General features: G+C 46.7%; 1 protein-coding gene across 2 annotated transcripts in view; it reads right to left on the reverse strand.

The window, feature by feature from the left end:
• MED13 (mediator complex subunit 13) overlaps positions 1-13,199 on the reverse strand; it is a 411,382-nt gene that overhangs the window by 112,658 nt on the left and 285,525 nt on the right. Inside the window, exons 12-14 of one of the 2 annotated variants that reach the window (XM_063954032.1) lie at positions 9,489-9,529; positions 9,178-9,262; positions 1,154-1,356 (exon numbers count right to left, since the gene is read on the reverse strand). In XM_063954032.1, coding sequence (XP_063810102.1) covers positions 1,154-1,356; positions 9,178-9,262; positions 9,489-9,529 — 329 coding nt within the window. Of the gene's footprint in view, positions 1-1,153; positions 1,357-9,177; positions 9,263-9,488; positions 9,611-13,199 lie in introns of both variants that reach the window. The other variant, XM_063954031.1, reaches the window with a different exon arrangement.

Genomic DNA, 13,199 nt, shown 5'->3' on the forward strand with positions numbered 1-13,199 from the left:
ATTTGGAAGCTGTCCGCTCCAATCTGTTGACCGCCCAGTGAGACTTAGCTGACCGACAGAGGAGTATATTCAATAACTGTCGGAAGCTGCCATCTTGTCGGAAAGACGGCAGCTTCCGACAGTTTTAGGTCGGAAGGGGTTCCGACCTATTCATTACGGCCCTATTTATTCCGACAAGTCGGGAGACCCAACTTGTCAGAATGCTGTCGAAATGCACGTGCATTGTCGGAAGCGGGGCCAAACCAGACAGGTTTTAGCCCCGTTTCAGATAATCTCAATCCGACTTTAAAAAAAAGTCGGATTGAGATAAGTGAGCAGAGAGAAGGAGACGGGGGAGCAGCGGGGAGAGCAGGGACCAGCGGCAGCGTCCACCCGGCTCCAGCAAGCGACGTCCCGCTTGATGGAGCCGGGTGGACGCAGCAGTGAGCTTCTGCTGCTGCAGCCGCTGGTCCCCAGTCTCCTCCGCTCCGTCTCCCCCAGGTGGCCGCCTTCAACTCCAGCCGGCGGCCCGCCTTTACCTCTCCCCAGGGGGCACTGCTAACAACTTCTCCCGGCAGACCGCCCCCATCTCCTCCCGCCTGCCCGTCGTCTGCTCCCCCCAGCGGGCCGATAACACCCCAAACCCCCTTGCTAACACCTCCTCCCGGCGCAGCAGACAGCTCCCTCCCCCAGGCGCCACTGACAGCAGCAGGCCATGACAACGGGAGCGGACAAATCCGACAGTCGGATTTGGTTGAATAGGGGTTGTCGGGTCCATTCCAACAACTGCATGTCGGAATGGACCCGACTCTTATTGAATATACCCCAGAGAGGTAGAGTCAAATTACCAGGAAACCCAAATATGGTAACAACCACCAACACACATGTAAACTCTGCTGCATTAGCCCAAGGAGAATAATCTGACCTGCTAGTGTAAACACTATCAAACATAAAAAAAAAAAAAAAAATTAGAGAGATTTTTTTAAATAGCGTTTTTAAATAAGAAATAACATTTCCCGAACCTATGAGCTATTTTAAGAACATATATGGGAGAAATGCCTCTATATAGCAAAGACTGACAATGGCAAATAACACCAATCTAATTTTGACAAAAGTACAGTAAGAAAAAACTATTTTATAAACGCCAATAAATATTTGCAAACCCTAACTTTACCTTAATTTCATAAGGTTTTGGGCTACAGAATCCTTCATCAATTTCTATTTTGAACTGGGCAGTTATTCCGTCAAGTGTTGTGCCACCTAGTGTAGTGTCCATATTGCCGTAGTCTTTGCTGTTCATGTTCATAGGAGAAAATCCCATGAAGTGCTGTTCCAGAGACGGAGGAGTAGGATACATTTTATGAAGATCAACTGTACCTACAGAATACATAAAGAATGATATTTGCATATATCATACAAATGCACTTTTATAAAGAAAATCTTGAGACCTGACTGATCACATTGGAGTGAATTAGATTCAGTGAAATGTGCCTCTGGTTATATTACAGTACATAATCTTCATTAATTAACAAAGATACTGGTCACAAAGTACCTTTGCCAAGAATTTACAGAGGCACAGGACGTTGAACTGAATTCCCCTCATTGAATAATTGGATGAAAATGTGCACTTTATAGTTCTCATCTTTCCTCACACACCAACAAATATGTAGTTAAAATAAATCATACTTCCTCAGGTTTAGAATTTTTTTCTAGGACTAAACCTGAAAATTCTAGAAAATTTTCACTATGCTGCTTCCCACATCAGCATAGCCAAGAATGCCTTAAAATAAGAATTTACTCACAAGTAATTCTATTTCTCGTAGTCCGTAGTGGATGCTGGGACTCCGTAAGGACCATGGGGAATAGCGGCTCCGCAGGAGACTGGGCACAACTAAAAGAAAGCTTTTGGTCTAACTGGTGTGCACTGGCTCCTCCCTCTATGACCCTCCTCCAGACCTCAGTTAGGATACTGTGCCCGGAAGAGCTGACACAATAAGGAAGGATTTTGAATCCCGGGTAAGACTCATACCAGCCACACCAATCACACCGTATAACTCGTGATACAATACCCAGTTAACAGTATGACAACAACTGAGCCTCTCAACAGATGGCTCAACAATTACCCTTTAGTTAAACAATAACTATATACAAGTATTGCAGACAATCCGCACTTGGGATGGGCGCCCAGCATCCACTACGGACTACGAGAAATAGAATTACCGGTGAGTAAATTCTTATTTTCTCTGACGTCCTAAGTGGATGCTGGGACTCCGTAAGGACCATGGGGATTATACCAAAGCTCCCAAATGGGCGGGAGAGTGCGGATGACTCTGCAGCACCGAATGGGCAAACTCTAGGTCCTCCTCAGCCAGGGTGTCAAACTTGTAGAATTTAGCAAATGTGTTTGACCCCGACCAAGTAGCTGCTCGGCAAAGTTGTAGAGCCGAGACCCCTCAGCAGCCGCCCAAGAAGAGCCCACCTTCCTCGTGGAATGGGCTTTCACCGATTTAGGATGCGGCAGTCCAGCCGCAGAATGTGCAAGCTGAATCGTACTACAGATCCAGCGAGCAATAGTCTGCTTTGAAGCAGGGGCACCCAACTTGTTGGGCGCATACAGGATAAATAGCGAGTCAGTCTTTCTGGCTCCAGCTGTCCTGGAAACATAAATTTTCAGGGCCCTGACTACGTCCAACAACTTGGAAGCCTCCAAGTCTTTTGTAGCCGCAGGCACCACGATAGGTTGGTTCAGATGAAAAGCTAATACCACCTTAGGGAGAAACTGGGGACGAGTCCTCAATTCTGCCCTATCCATATGGAAAATCAGATAAGGGCTTTTACATGACAAAGCCGCCAATTCTGATACACGCCTGGCCGAGGCCAAGGCCAACAACATGACCACTTTCCACGTGAGATATTTCAATTCCACGGTTTTAAGTGGCTCAAACCAATGTGACTTTACGAAATCCAACACCACGTTGAGATCCCAAGGTGCCACTGGAGGCACAAAAGGGGGCTGAATATTCAGCACTCCCTTAACAAAAGTCTGAACTTGAGGTAGTGAAGCCAGTTCTCTCTGGAAGAAAATCGATAGAGCCGAAATCTGGACCTTAATGGAACCCAATTTGAAGCCCATAGTCACCCCTGACTGTAGGAAGTGCAGAAAACGGCCCAGCTGAAATTCCTCCATTGGGGCCTTCCTGGCCTCACAACACGCAACATATTTTCGCCAAATGCGGTGATAATGGTTTGCGGTCACTTCTTTCCTAGCTTTAATCAGCGTAGGAATGACTTCCTCCGGAATGCCCTTTTCCTTCAGGATCCGGTGTTCAACCGCCATGCCGTCAAACGCAGCAGCGGTAAGTCTTGGAACAGACAGGGCCCCTGCTGCAGCAGGTCCTGTCTGAGTGGCAGAGGCCATGGGTCCTCTGAGATCATTTCTTGAAGTTCCGGGTACCAAGCTCTTCTTGGCCAATCCGGAACAATGAGTATAGTTCTTACTCCTCTTCTCCTTATTATCCTCAGTACCTTTGGTATGAGAGGAAGAGGAGGGAACACACAAACCGACCGGTACACCCACGGTGTCACTAGAGCGTCCACAGCTATCGCCTGAGGGTCTCTCGACCTGGCGCAATATCTTTCTAGCTTTTTGTTTAGGCGGGACGCCATCATGTCCACCTGTGGCTTTTCCCAACGGTTTACAATCAGTTGGAAAACTTCCGGATGAAGTCCCCACTCTCCCGGGTGGAGGTCGTGTCTGCTGAGGAAGTCTGCTTCCCAGTTGTCCACTCCCGGAATGAACACTGCTGACAGTGCTAACACGTGATTTTCCGCCCATCGGAGAATCCTTGTGGCTTCTGCCATCGCCGTCCTGCTTCTTGTGCCGCCCTGTCGGTTTACATGGGCGACTGCCGTGATGTTGTCTGACTGGATCAGTACTGGCTGGTTTTGAAGCAGGGGTTTTGCCTGACCTAGGGCTTTGAAAATGGCCCTCAGTTCCAGAATATTTAGGTGTAGGGAAGTCTCCTGACTTGACCATAGTCCTTGGAAGTTTCTTCCCTGTGTGACTGCCCCCCAGCCTCGAAGGCTGGCATCCGTGGTCACCAGGACCCAGTCCTGTATGCCGAATCTGCGGCCCTCTTGAAGATGAGCACTTTGCAGCCACCACAGCAGAGACACCCTGGTCCTTGGAGACAGGGTTATCAGCCGATGCATCTGAAGATGCGATCCGGACCACTTGTCCAACAGGTCCCACTGAAAGGTTCTTGCGTGGAACCTGCCGAATGGAATTGCTTCGTAGGAAGCTACCATCTTTCCCAGGATCTGCGTGCAGTGATGCACCGACACCTGTTTTGGTTTTAGGAGGCCTCTGACTAGAGATGACAGCTCCTTGGCCTTCTCCTCCGGGAGAAACACTTTTTTCTGTTCTGTGTCCAGAACCATCCCCAGGAACAGTAGACGTGTCGTAGGGACCAGCTGTGACTTTGGAATATTTAGAATCCAGCCGTGCTGTTGTAGCACCTCCCGAGATAGTGCTACCCCGACCAACAACTGCTCCCTGGACCTCGCCTTTATCAGGAGATCGTCCAAGTACGGGATAATTAAAACTCCCTTCTTTCGAAGGAGTATCATCATTTCGGCCATTACCTTGGTAAATACCCTCGGAGCCGTGGAGAGACCAAACGGCAACGTCTGGAATTGGTAATGACAATCCTGTACCACAAATCTGAGGTACTCCTGGTGAGGATGGTAAATGGGGACATGCAGGTAAGCATCCTTGATGTCCAGTGATACCATGTAATCCCCCTCGTCCAGGCTTGCAAAAACCGCCCTGAGCGATTCCATCTTGAACTTGAATTTTTTAATATATGTGTTCAAGGATTTCAAATTTAAAATGGGTCTCACCGAACCGTCCGGTTTCGGTACCACAAACATTGTGGAATAGTAACCCCGTCCTTGTTGAAGTAGGGGCACTTTGACTATCACCTGCTGGGAATACAGCTTGTGAATTGCCTCTAACACTGCCTCCCTGCCTGAGGGAGTTGTTGGCAAGGCAGATTTTAGGAAACGGCGGGGGGGGGGGGGGGGGGGGGAAGACATCTCGAATTCCAGCTTGTACCCCTGAGATACTACTTGAAGGATCCAGGGATCCACCCGTGAGCGAGCTCACTGATTGCTGAAGTTTTTGAGACGGGCCCCCACCGTACCTGGCTCCGCCTGTGGAGCCCCAGCGTCATGCGGTGGACTTGGAGGAAGCGGGGGAGGACTTTTGCTCCTGGGAACTGGCTGTATGCTGCAGCTTTTTCCCTCTACCTCTGGGCAGAAAGGACGCGCCTTTAACCCGCTTGCCCTTATGGGGCCGAAAGGACTGTACCTGATAATACGGTGCTTTCTTTGGCTGTGAGGGAACATGGGGTAAAAATGTAGACTTCCCAGCTGTTGCTGTGGAAACGAGGTCCGAGAGACCATCCCCGAACAACTCCTCACCCTTATAAGGCAAAACTTCCATGTGCCTTTTAGAATCTGCATCACCTGCCCACTGCCGAGTCCATAACCCTCTCCTGGCAGAAATGGACATTGCACTTATTTTAGATGCCAGCCGGCAAATATCGCTCTGTGCATCTCTCATGTATAAGACTGAGTCTTTAATATGCTCTACGGTTAGCAATATAGTGTCCCTGTCTAGGGTATCAATATTTTCCGACAGGGAATCTGACCACGCAGCTGCAGCACTGCACATCCATGCTGAAGCAATAGCTGGTCTCAGTATAATACCTGTGTGTGTATATACAGACTTCAGGATAGCCTCCTGCTTTCTATCAGCAGGTTCCTTTAGGGCGGCCGTATCCGGAGACGGTAGTGCCACCTTCTTTGACAAGCGTGTGAGCGCTTTATCCACCCTAGGGGATGTTTCCCAACGTGACCTATCCTCTGGCGGGAAAGGGTACGTCATTAGTTACCTTTTAGAAATTACCAGTTTCTTATCGGGGGAAGCCCACGCTTCTTCACACACTTCATTTAATTCCTCAGATGGAGGAAAAACTACTGGTAGTTTTTTCTCTCCAAACATAATACCTTTTTTTGTGGTACCTGGGGTAACATCAGAAATATGCAACACATTTTTCATTGCCTCAATCATGTAACGTGTGGCCCTATTGGAAGTTACATTAGTCTCATCGTCGTCGACACTGGAGTCAGTATCCGTGTCGACATCTGTGTCTGCCATCTGAGGTAGCGGGCGTTTTAAAAGCCCCTGATGGCTTTTGAGACGCCTGGGCAGGCACAGGCTGAGAAGCCGGCTGTCCCATATTTGGTATGTCGTCAAACCTTTTATGTAAGGAGTCGACACTGTCGCGTAATTCCTTCCACATAACCATCCACTCAGGTGTCGACCCCGCAGGGGGTGACATCACATTTATCGGCATCTGCTCCGCCTCCACGTAAGCCTCTTCATCAAACATGTCGACACAGCCGTACCGACACACCGCACACACAGAGGACAGGACCCCACAAAGCCCTTTGGGGAGACAGAGAGAGAGTATGCCAGCACACACCAGAGCGCTATATAACACAGGGATTAACACTAACTGAGTGTTTTCCCTTATAGCTGCTTATATATATATATATATATATATATATATATATATATATATATATATATATATTGCTGCGCCTAAATTTAGTGCCCCCCCTCTCTTTTTTACCCTTTTGAAGCTTGAAACTGCAGGGGAGAGCCAGGGAGCGATCCTTCCAGCGGAGCTGTGAGGGAAAAATGGCGCCAATGTGCTGAGGGAGATAGCCCCGCCCCTTTTTCGGCTGACTTTTCTCCCGCTTTTTTTATGGATTCTGGCAGGGGTATTTATCACATATATAGCCTCTGGGACTATATATTGTGATTTTTTGCCAGCCAAGGTATGAATATTGCTGCTCAGGGCGCCCCCCCCCAGCGCCCTGCACCCATCAGTGACCGGAGTTGTGAGGTGTGCATGAGGAGCAATGGCGCACAGCTGCAGTGCTGTGCGCTACCTTGTTGAAGACCGAAGTCTTCTGCCGCCGATTTTCAGGACCATCTTCATGCTTCTGGCTCTGTAAGGGGGACGGCGGCGCGGCGCGGCTCCGGGACCGAACGATCGAGGTCGGGTCCTGTGTTCGATCCCTCTGGAGCTAATGGTGTCCAGTAGCCTAAGAAGCCCAAACTATCTCCAATCAGGTAGGTTCGCTTCTTCTCCCCTTAGTCCCTCGTAGCAGTGAGAGTCTGTTGCCAGCAGATCTCACTGAAAATAAAAAACCTAAAATATACTTTCTTTTCTAGGAGCTCAGGAGAGCCCCTAGTGTGCATCCAGCTCAGCCGGGCACAAGATTCTAACTGAGGTCTGGAGGAGGGTCATAGAGGGAGGAGCCAGTGCACACCAGTTAGACCAAAAGCTTTCTTTTAGTTGTGCCCAGTCTCCTGCGGAGCCACTATTCCCCGTGGTCCTTACGGAGTCCCAGAATCCACTTAGGACGTCAGAGAAACATCTATTACGTCTAATAAGTCATAGAGGCCAATTCAATTGTTTTGAGCATCTAAAAATTCCATCTAAACGGGCCCATGCACGCATGTCGCACCCAGATAGACGGGGTTTAGAAGTGTAAAACGGCTACACCCCTGCTTTGGGCAACCAAACTCCCGTTCGGATTACCAAAGTGGTGACTAAGCACATTTCTTCCCGCACCTCAGGAGGCTGTGCGTCTAAACAAAGCAACGATTTAATTGCTCCGTTTCACGCCCCCTATGGCAGCCGCAGGGTAAAAACAATTGAATCAGCCCCATAGATCAATACTACCTACTTATAACAATTAAAGTCATCATCCTTGTAACGTAGGACTGCTACATAGGGATTCTCTTGCACTGTTAAGACACTGCCATAAAGAGCCTGCTAAGCTCCTCTTCTGTGGCTCAGTACCAGGGTAAAAAAGCCAAGCACACTGTACAGACCAAGATGCATCATTCCTCTTATCCCCTAATTGCGCAGGTTATTGTTTATTTTTAGGTGTTACTTGACTGAAACACTTGCTTTAACTCGAAATCAATTATAAGGAGGGCGTATAGAGACACTAATGTACACTGCACGTGGGAGACACAACATTAAATGAAAACACTAAAATTCCCCATTGTAAACAATATTTATAGTCAAAAATGTTTTAGAAGTAATCAATGAAGTCTTCATGGCGATAGCAATTAAGTAGTACATCTGCAGTCAGGATTTACTCCATCTATACTTTAAAATTATTGCTATCAGTACATCTAGGTTCGACACCCATACCCTTTGCACATTTAACAGCTGGGAATTTCATGGCTCTGAACCTGGTCAATAAGCCAGACTTCAACCTGGGTCTCACCTTCAGACCCTCTTTTACACATGGCAGTTGGACCCGGGTCCTCTTTCAGGCAGTGGACACTTGAAAATGAAATCATCTCCAAGAGCCAATGATCCTGCCAATACCTTTAGGCATGACCCACGTTCTGCCGTTCACGCTACGGGTGATCCGGGTTTGACCCGGGAATAACCCTGGTACGGAGCAGGGTTGGGTACCCAGTAATCTGACCTGGGTTGTTTCTGTTCACACATAGCCAAGTCCCAGGTCAGTGCATGTGCATCAGAAAAAAAAAAAAAAAACCCGAAAAAAAACAACAACAAACCGTTACTTAGGCATTGTGAAAGGAGTATTAACTTTCTGTGACAAAGTACATACTATATACGAGATCATGTTTACCTGCAGCTCATGACCAATCAGCTGCTAGATGTAATGAACACTATATGCCATCTGCATGTAAAGCTATTACAGGATTCCCTATAACCACTACACTGGCTAAAATATAAATAAATAAATAAATGTTCATAACTTGTCTTTTTTTAGATGATTGAATTAGGTTCAAACCATTTAACACTTGTCCCACATGCATCCACTTTTAAAATTATTTCTCCCCCCCCCCAGGTCATCATATATCTGTCAACCAATGATTAGAACATCATGGTGTTACATTCTCCCAGCGGATGCTCCTAATGAGGCTCGGCTGTTGCCCGATGCACTTCCTAAAGAAATAACTGACGCAGCAGCAAAACTTTACATCTGTGTCCACTAATTTTAAGAACAGAACCCTCTCACACATACATAACATACTGTTGGAGAAGTGTTTTGAACAAGAAAATCAATTACTTATGCATGAGAGAGGGTCCAAGTTTCCAGATTTTGAGTCTTTGCTGTTCTTGTCATCGGTGTTATGGGTTCTCTTCGATCCAGGCTGCAAAGAACATAGAAGTAAGATAATTTATCATTTTAAATTTTCAAGCATAATAAATAATTAAAACCATAAGTTATGATTATATACGTGGATAAATGTATACACACACATACCAATTAGCTACCTACGATAGAAGAAGAAAAAAAAAAGAAGAAGAAGGATCTACAAATCTATAGCACTGGGAAGAAATGGGAAATATTCACATGCAGTATAGGAAAAAACTTACCGTGAGATCATCTTCATCAGAATTGAAAAGGTTGTCCAGATCTGTGTAAGAAACCACAAGGTCTGTTTCATGAAAGAGACTAGTTGATGCTGTACGGGCATGAGCAGATGATCGCTGAGGATCTGCAAATAAATAATTAACGATCAAGAGAACATCTACTTCAGCTAAAATCAGTGATAGGCAACCTGATATGCTTCAGGGGCCGCACAGGTGGCCCTCTGACACTAACCATTAAAAAGGGTCACATATTACCCTTAATTTCAATAGAAATACATTTAAATTAAAGAAAGTGAACCTATCAATAATAGCATATAAATGGACATTTTAAATAAAGTAGAACTATAACAACCAAATCCAACAATAAAGCAGGACGGAGCTGTAGACCACAAGCATAGGCTTAGAGGGCCACCTGTTGCCTACCACTGCACTGAATGCTACTGAAGTATGTAGTGCAATCTTTGCACCCATCAACATCTAATTTATTTATTTATTTATTTATTTATTTATTTTACAAGTACATGTGAACTTAGAGAAAATGAAGTGCTGTATTTTATTTTTCCAGTGAAACACAAATATACAACTTTAACTCAATACACAAATACACTAGGTGGTAAGTTTTGGTTTTCTGAAGAAAACACTGAAAATGATGGGAGGCAAAAATCAAAAACAAAACAAGATCTACATACTTACCATTCCACCAATTGCATGGGGGACAATGGAGTTACACTGTGGTATAGACCGGTGTGTGGAGCTACCACTTTACATTCTAAATGATTTGAACTTCACTCCTCCCACTCTATAATCCACCTGCCTTCAGTTAAAGGTTAACTAAGCCTAAGCAGGAACGGGGAGGAAAGAGTAATCAAGTGGACAAACATGTTACAACACCACTCTGCAAACAGCCGCTGAACAACACTCGAGAACTAATGAGTTTAATGAGCCTAAACTCTGGTTGGCACCGGCCACGAGTTATACAAGTTTGTCGGATAACTCCTTGGATCCATAAAAATCTGGTTTGTCCCACTGGTTTTGTAACAGATGACAAGTTGTCAGTTTTACAAAATGCCAAAGTACGGAAAACAAATTAGAAAATCCTTCCACACTCTGTGATAAAGCCTGGAGGAAGGTGGTTTCCTGGCTCTGAGCATGGTAGAGATAACTTTCTGTAAAAAGCCTTTTTCTCTTAGGACAGATGTCTCAGCCACCCTGTCAAAGCCAACCTGTCGAGATCTGGATGCAGACAAGAACCTTGGGACAGAAGATCTAGCCGCCGCAGGAGACGGAGAGATGAATAGATAGAATCTGAAGATCTGCGTACCAGCCTCCATCAGCCAGTCTGGGGCTTTGAGTATCATCAGGCCCACCTCCAGCTTGAATTTGCCAAGAATCCATAGCAGCATTGAGACAGGAGGAAAGACATACCAGTGGAAACTCCCACAGAACTGTTAAGGCGTCTACCAGGAAAGCTGCCGAATCCCTTGTGCGAGCGCAGTACCGTGGTACCTGGTGTTTGTGTTGTGACGCCATCATGTCGATATCCGGAAGTCCCCATCAACAGACTAGCAATTGAAAAACTGCCAACTTAGGAAGTATGCTTCCCAATTCAGGACTCCCGGAATGAACACTGCTGACAGAGCGGTTAGATGTCGTTCCGACCAATGGAAGATGTGTGTTTCCCTCATCGCACCGCGACTGCCGCCTTGTCTGTTTATGTAACTGGCCGCGGTTATGTTGCTCGATTGTATCTCGACAACCCTGGAGAAGAGTTTAATGCACGAAGGGCCTTGTATGTTGCCCTGAACTCAAAGACACCGATTGGAAGTTTGCTTTCTTGTACTGTCCAGCGTCATTGGAACGTCTGCTGTTCCAAGACTGAGCCCCAACCCAGCAGGCTGGCATCTGTTGTGAGCAGTATGCAGTTCTGGATCCAAAATGGGCGACCCTGGTTCCGATTGGCCTGGAGAAGCCACCACGCCAACGAGCACCAAACTTCCCGGGAAAGGACAATGGTCTGAATGTTGATGTGCAGATGGGACCCGTTCCACTTGGCCAGTACCTCCAACTGTAGAGGCTGTGAGTGAAACTGAACGTACTGCACCATGTCTAAAGTGGCTACTATGGACCCTAGAATCCGCATACAACCCTGTACAGATACCCGCCGATAATGAAGAAAATGCTGAATTTTGGATTGCAGGGCCAGAATCTTGTCTTGTGGGAAGAAGATGCGTTCGTAGTCGCGAATTGAGCTGGGATCCCAAGTGTAAAATATCCTGCAAAGGCAGGAAGGATGATTTGCACCAATTTCTCTTCCAGTTGTGCAACTGCAGAAGATCCACTGTTACTTGAAAATGTTGAACCAATACATCCAGGGACTGGGCCATGAGGAGGAGGTCGTCCAAGTAAGCTAGAATCCGGATCCCTATGCGACGTAGGTGTGCTGCCATGACCATCATCATTTTCATAAATACCAGAGGTGCAATTGACAAGCCGGATGGCAACACTTGAAACGGATATTAGTCTCGTCGAATGGCAAATCTGAGGAACAGTTGATGACTGCATGAATGGGGACAAGCAAATACGCATCCTTAATGTCCAGGGATGCCAGAAAACATGGCTAGGATAAGTGTGAAGGGACTCCATGCAGAATTTAGGGATTTGCAGTAACTTGTTCAATTACTTTAAATTGAGGATAGGACGGTAGGAGCCATCTGGCTTCCGTACCAGAAACAGCTTTGAATAAAACCCTTATCCCCACTGGGACGGAGGAATTGAGATAATTTCATTGGAGGTTAGCAGGGAGCGTACAGATTCCCAAAGAGCTTCTGCTCTCCCTGGATCTTCTGGGAGTCCCGTGGAAAAGAACCATAGATGCGTAGGTTTCCAAAAGGTCATGGCGTACCCTTGTGAAACAATGTCTTTGACCCAGGCATCCAACGTGGTTTCTAACCACAACATGGCAAACAGCAGAAGTCAGCATACCACCCTGGGGTCCCCCAGGGGGAGGCCCGCCCCGTCACTCGACAGACTTATCAGTCTGCTTTAGAAATGGCCATCTGGTAGCCCATGGCTGCTTAGCGCGGGGCTTTGATCCCTTGGAAGAGGCCCAGTACCGAGAAGATGCCTTTACCTTAAGCTCTACCTTGCGGGCAAAAGGACCGAAAAATGGTTTTAATTTTGGATGGAGCGGACGAATTTAAGGAGGTTGTCTTGGCTGCAGCCAAGGTTGTGGCAATTTTATCATGTTCCTGTTCGAAGAGCACTATCTCCGGAAAACGGAAGCACCTCTAATGCCTTTTCTGAGTTGGCCATCAGATCGCCATGACCATAGTCAGAGAGCCCTTCTAGTTGCTATAGTCGCTGCTAACATTGTGGACATCAAGACCCCTACATCCATGGCCGCTTCACCCAAGTAGGCACTACCCTTTTGGATATTTAGTACATGGGCGAGCAATTTCAGTCTATTAGGTTCAGAAGAAAGTACTTTTTTCTGACCAGCTGCCAATGGCTTTAGCAACCAAAGCTAATGCCTAGGATGGATGAGCAATAGCTCTAGCATGTGAATAGGCAGTTTTTGGAAAATTTTCTATGTTCCTGTCTGAAGGACCTTTAAGGGAGGACGTATCTGGAATAGGAAGGACTGATGATCTCACCAATCTTGCAACATGGGCGTCCACTGGGGAAGAGGTTTCCCCACTTAGCACGCTCTTTAGA

The sequence above is a fragment of the Pseudophryne corroboree genome, chromosome 2 (assembly GCF_028390025.1).
Source record: "Pseudophryne corroboree isolate aPseCor3 chromosome 2, aPseCor3.hap2, whole genome shotgun sequence".
NCBI classification, from domain to species: domain Eukaryota; kingdom Metazoa; phylum Chordata; class Amphibia; order Anura; family Myobatrachidae; genus Pseudophryne; species Pseudophryne corroboree.